Source organism: Myotis davidii, unplaced genomic scaffold, assembly GCF_000327345.1.
Source record: "Myotis davidii unplaced genomic scaffold, ASM32734v1 scaffold290, whole genome shotgun sequence".
Taxonomy (NCBI): Eukaryota; Metazoa; Chordata; class Mammalia; order Chiroptera; family Vespertilionidae; genus Myotis; species Myotis davidii.
Window position 1 is genome coordinate 457,737 of NW_006285049.1, and position 5,370 is coordinate 463,106.

Genomic DNA, 5,370 nt, shown 5'->3' on the forward strand with positions numbered 1-5,370 from the left:
ACAGGCCCCACTTCTTCCACCCTCTTTCCAAAGGGGCTTAGTCTCTCCCTCCCATCCCCTGCCCAACACCGCCCCCGCCCCCGCCCCCCATCCACTGTCTCTTCTCATTGCCATTTTGTTTTTAAGAGGTTAGCATGGGCCATCCACGGCTCTGGATAATGACGAGTGGGAGGTCTTAGAAAGAGGGGCAGAGCAGGGCTGCAAATGAAAGAAAGGTGCAGCTGGCATGAGGCCTGTTGGGATGCTATGTCGCCAGGCCCGACTCCTAGAGGCACCATGTGTGAATGAAGTCGACTCAGAGTTGAGGGGTATGTGCAAGGGGTGGAGACCCAGGCTGGACCTGGAAGGTGTCTGGGCCCCAGAGTCTGAGTCGTGCAACGTTTCTGCTTTTCCTTCCAGACCCTGTCCATGGCCTACCTCACTGGGATGCTGTCCAGGTAACGGGGACAGGTGGAAGGCAGGGGGCCACGGGGGCCGTAGGCCAGGCTTAGAGCCAGGGACTCGCCACACTGTGGGTGGAAATGCCCCCAACTCCACCCTCCTGGAGCATTTGGCAAGGGAAGGATCTTGTGCAGGACACGTTGGCCTAGAGCCCTCTCCCTGGACACCCTGCTGGATGGTGCCCCTGGGACCTGGCTAGGCTGGTGGGTGGGGATAGAGGAGACCAAGGTGACCCCTGTCAGGCTGCAGCTTAAAAGACCCAAACTTGAGATTACGGAGGTTCCCACCTACAGGCAATAGCACAACCCCTCCCACCCCCGTTCCCACCTCTCCCAGATCCTTCTAACATGTTGGGGAGGTCAGGGCCCAGGGGAAAGGCCAGGAAGCAAGGAGAAGGAAAGCCCTTGGCAAGGAGAGAGGGTGGGGGCAAGAGCTCACGGGGTCGGGTCTGCAGAGGAGAGAGGGCCGGGCCGGAGGCCGGGGGAGACGAAGGCCCGCTGAGCCCCGGCCCGTGCCCTGCAGTTACTACAACACCACCTCGGTGCTGGTGTGCCTGACCATCACCGCCCTGGTCTGCCTCTCCGTCACCGTCTTCAGCTTCCAGACCAAGGTCAGCTCCGGGGCCTGTGGGCAGGCCGGTGGGGGGCGGGGGGCCCAGGCTCAGTCCCCATCTGGTGCGAGATACAGGGGGTGAGGGGGGCCTGGGAGGCACCTGGGAGAGGGGACGGGGCAGGAATGGTGGTTCTGCATGAGCACAAGGCGGTGGCCTGTGGCCGGGCCTCACAGCAGCTGGCCTCCCCCACCCTTGCAGTTTGACTTCACCTCCTGCCAGGGTGTGCTCTTCGTGCTGCTCATGACTCTCTTCTTCAGTGGACTCATCCTGGCCATCCTCCTGCCCTTTCAATATGTGAGTCTGGGGGCTCCCGGGGGGCCCCATAGGGAGGGAGGGAGCCCGCCGGCCAGAGGGTGCTGTTTCCTCCCACACCGTCCAGGCAAGGCCCAGAGCCAGAGGCTCCCAGCCTGCCATCCTACCCGGCCCCTCCTGGCACCTGCCCTGGGCTCGTTGGCAGTGTAAGCAAACCAACAAGGAGGCCTTTCTCAGCAGGCCTGGGCACCTGCCTGCTCCGTGAGCCACATCCGGCTTCACCTTTCCCATCCTCCCCTGGGGCGGGGGGGCTGGAGGGGAGTGTGCCACGGAGCATTTAAATCCTTGGCAGGGAAGGGTGCTCTGGAGCTCCGTGGGGCTGCCAGACCCTGAGGGGTCCTGAGGAAGGGCCTCCTGAGACTCTTGGAAGATCAGCCAAGTCCAGAGGGACAGACTCTGGGCAGCCAGGCAGGTGGGGGTCAGGCAAGCAGCGGTCCCCACCCCATTGGAACATCCATGGGGCAGCCAAATCTCAGCTCTTGCACAGCCCAGCCTGCTCTGGGAGATCCCACTACGACTTCCCAGGGCTCAGTGACCCGTTAGGGGAACTAACGCCTCTGCTGGTGGAAAAGAGGGCAGGTTGAGGGCATCACAGGAGGGGTTTGAGGTTCTGATCCTGGGGACCCAAGAGATGAAGCTAAATTATTGGACCCCCACTGGAGGCTCAGTCTTCTACGCACCCCTGCTCCTCTTGGTACTTGGTCAGCCCCACCTTTTTCTGCCAGGTTGGGAGCAGCTGTATTCCTCACTCCCATTTCCCCAGCCCCCAGCGCTTTGCTCACAGGACAGCTGGATCGGTTCTAGCATTTCCTTGGCTCTTCCCAGGATCCGGTTGACGAAGGGAGGGGCCGGAGCTGGCCTGGGGCCCTCTGTGTATCTAGGATTGGGGGTACAGGGAGGGGCCCCAGAGCTTCAAAGAACCCTTTATTGACCCTGTCAGGCTGCTGGGATGCCTGTGTTTCCAGGAATCTTCTGGGGGACGGCCCCATAGGGGGCACAGCTGATGTGGTACCTCTCATAGGGTTTCCACAGGGCGCCCCTGCGACCTCAGGGACTGAGGCTGGGAAGGAGTGCTGTTCCAGCCTCTGTAGGCAACCTCCTCGCGCACAGCCGGCAGGAATTCCACATGGACCCCACCTCACCCCTGAGTTCAAGCCTTTGTCCCCTTCCACCCCAGCCCCTTTCCAGCACAGGCAGAGCCTGGGAACTCCCCACAGAGACGGATGGACTCTGTGCAGGGCAGGGAGGGAGGAGCAGCCCCAGGGCAGCTCCCGGCTGGGAGAATGACAGGCCAGCGGGAAGTCACTCTGGTGCTGCCTGAGCCTGGGGCTGTGTGGAGAGAACAGGAGCAGGTCAGGTTGGGCGCTCCCTGCCGGGCCCTCCAGGATCACTGTTAGCCTGGGGTCCCCCCACCCACCCTGGACACACAGAATCGGGGATCCCTGCTGGGGACCTGGCATTTCTTAGGAACATCTGGGGAGGGTGGGGGGCAGTGAGGGAGGGTCCCACTAGGAAGGTCTGTCCCACATCCTCCATTCTCTGGACTGCGCCCTCCTCCCTGCCCCTTTGCCCCACCGCCCCATCTGCCAGCCCTAAGCCCACTGTTCGTCCGCCCCATAGGTGCCCTGGCTCCACGCAGTGTATGCCGTGCTGGGAGCAGTCGTGTTTACATTGGTAAGTGTGGCTCCCTAGGGGCCCCGCCTTTGATCATCTCCCCAGGCCCTCCACCTCTCTGCCATTCTCATGGTCCTCCCTGAACCTGGGTGAAGCATCTGGGGCAGAGCAGGGCTCGGTGCTACGGTCAAGGAATTCTCTCTGGTCTCCAAGACAGACCAGCTAATCTGGGCAGGGGGGGAAGGAAGGTTGGAACAGCAGGACTGAAGCTTTAGACAGAGCTGGGACGAGGGGTCCCTCACTTCTGGAGAGAAGCAGGGCTGCTTATGGGGGTGGGAGAGTGAAGGTCCTGGCTACATGGACTCCGTTAGCTGCTCTCCTAGGGTGGTCTGGGAAGGCTTCTTGGAGCAGAGGAGATTCTGCGCTCCCTGTGAGAGACATGCACCTAGGTGGAGCATGTCCTTGACTGTTCCCACCAAACTGGGAGTGGGGATGACCATGATTGCGACTCTGATAACAATAACAGCACTTGCTCCCCTCTCCTCTGAGAGCTCTCTGGGTACACTTCATCCTCACCCTAACTCCGTAAAAGAGGTTCTATTGTTATCAAATTAAGGAACCTCAAGCTCAGAGATGTTAAATAACTTGTCCAAGGTCATCCAGCATTCAAGGCAGTGGTCGGGCCAGATTGGGAACTGGATGGTCTGGTTGCAGAGCCCCAAGAGCCAGGTGGGGAAGGAGTGGGTGGCTGGAAGCAGATGCCTAGGGGACAGAAGGTGACCAGGGGCAGACATTCACCTGGAGCAATCCTGTGTGTTGGCCCTTTGCTCAGATGAGCTCCAAGGGCGACTGTGATGGGGCTCCAGGATCCACCAGGGGGATAAACTCATGTTGGTGACATCTCCTGGGTGGCGGTACCCAAGGTAAACTTCCACCGCCAGCAGGAGCAGTCACCAGACTGTCCTCGCCCTCATTGGAGTGTTCAGCTCAACTCAGCCTGGCCAGGGTTCTGGGCATAGTCACAGGTCCCAGAGGCTTGTGGGTGATAGACTGGGAAAGCAGAAATGGGGGAGTTGGGGGGTCAGATATGTGAGCAGAGGTTTTGGATAGATTGGCAAAGCAGGTATGGGGGTGTGGGGGTGGGCAGTGTGTTCATTCATTCCCACAGGTCTTTATTGAGCACCTACTATGTGTGATGTGCTGTGTGCCCAGGATGCCACAGTTCACAGGAAGAGCAGGGTGTGTGGCACATGGTAGCATTCAGTAAACATCTGTGCAGTGAGTAAAGGACCTCCAGGCTCAAAACTTGAGAGCTGGAAGAAACTAAAACAAGATCTAGTGAAATTCCAAGCCCCTCCTTCTACAGATGAGAAAACTGAACCCTAAAGGAGTTAAGTGATTTGTTCCTGGGTTTCCTGGCAAGATGATGGCATATCAACAAAGTGTGGTTTTGGTCAAGGCTAGGGTGACCAACTTATCCAGCTTACCCAGAACGTTCCCAGTTTAAGCACTGACATTCCCACTTCTTGGGGGGCCTCGTAAATCTTGGGCAAAGATGGTTGGTCACCCTACAACACTCACTTCTCTTGGCTCCCGGACCAGCCCTCTCTCTTCCAGGCAGTACATGCGAAAGACAAGTTTAGACTAGGAGCATGGGGTGGGGAATCTGCAAGGAGGAAAGAAAGAGGGGGGGTCATACTGGGAGGAGTGAGCTGCTGGGGCCTCAGAGGGGAGCCAGGCTTTGCCAGAGACAAATGGAAGAAGAGGGGTCAGTGCAGGGCTGGGGGGTGGCGAGCATGATGGGTAGAGTGCAGAGTGGCTTCACGAGGATTAGGTCACAGTGTGTCAGCTCCATGGGGAAGCTGTCGGTACAAGTAGAGTTGGATGAACATTAATCCGTTGAATTCGTTTACTAATCCCTTGTGTTATTAGAATAATCAGAATAACCCAACCATCTGTTCCACCCTTTACCTTTCAACAAAGCACTTTCACACCTGTTACCTCACTGGGTTTTCACCTCCACCGGGAGAGAGGCATCGCTGATCTTATAAGACCTGATTTCACGTCTGGAGCCCTGGGTGTTGAAGGGCTGGCACCGAGTCCCAGTGCCAGGAATAGGCAGCTTTAGGACGGGACCCAGGTGTCCTGTGCCCAGGCTGGTGCCATTTCCAGTGCCCCGTGGTCCCCCTCAAAGAAGACAACTCCAAGAAGAGGAGGAGGAGGAGGAGAAAGAGGAGGAGGAGATATAAAAAATATGAAGCCCTAGCTGGTTTGGCTCAGTGGATACAGCATAGGCCTGTGGACTGAAGGGTTCTGGGTTCGATTCCAGTCAAGGGCACATGCCCAGGTTGCGGACTCAATCCCCAGTGGACTGCAGGAGGCAGCTGATG

General features: G+C 58.5%; 1 protein-coding gene across 1 annotated transcript in view; it reads left to right on the forward strand.

Annotated features, from left to right (window-relative positions):
* FAIM2 (Fas apoptotic inhibitory molecule 2) overlaps window positions 1-5,370 on the forward strand; it is a 27,288-nt gene that overhangs the window by 13,535 nt on the left and 8,383 nt on the right. Inside the window, exons 7-10 of the mRNA XM_006755453.2 lie at window positions 371-437; window positions 964-1,051; window positions 1,253-1,348; window positions 2,987-3,040. Of these exons, the coding sequence (XP_006755516.1) occupies window positions 371-437; window positions 964-1,051; window positions 1,253-1,348; window positions 2,987-3,040 (305 nt within the window). The remainder of the gene's footprint in view (window positions 1-370; window positions 438-963; window positions 1,052-1,252; window positions 1,349-2,986; window positions 3,041-5,370) is intronic.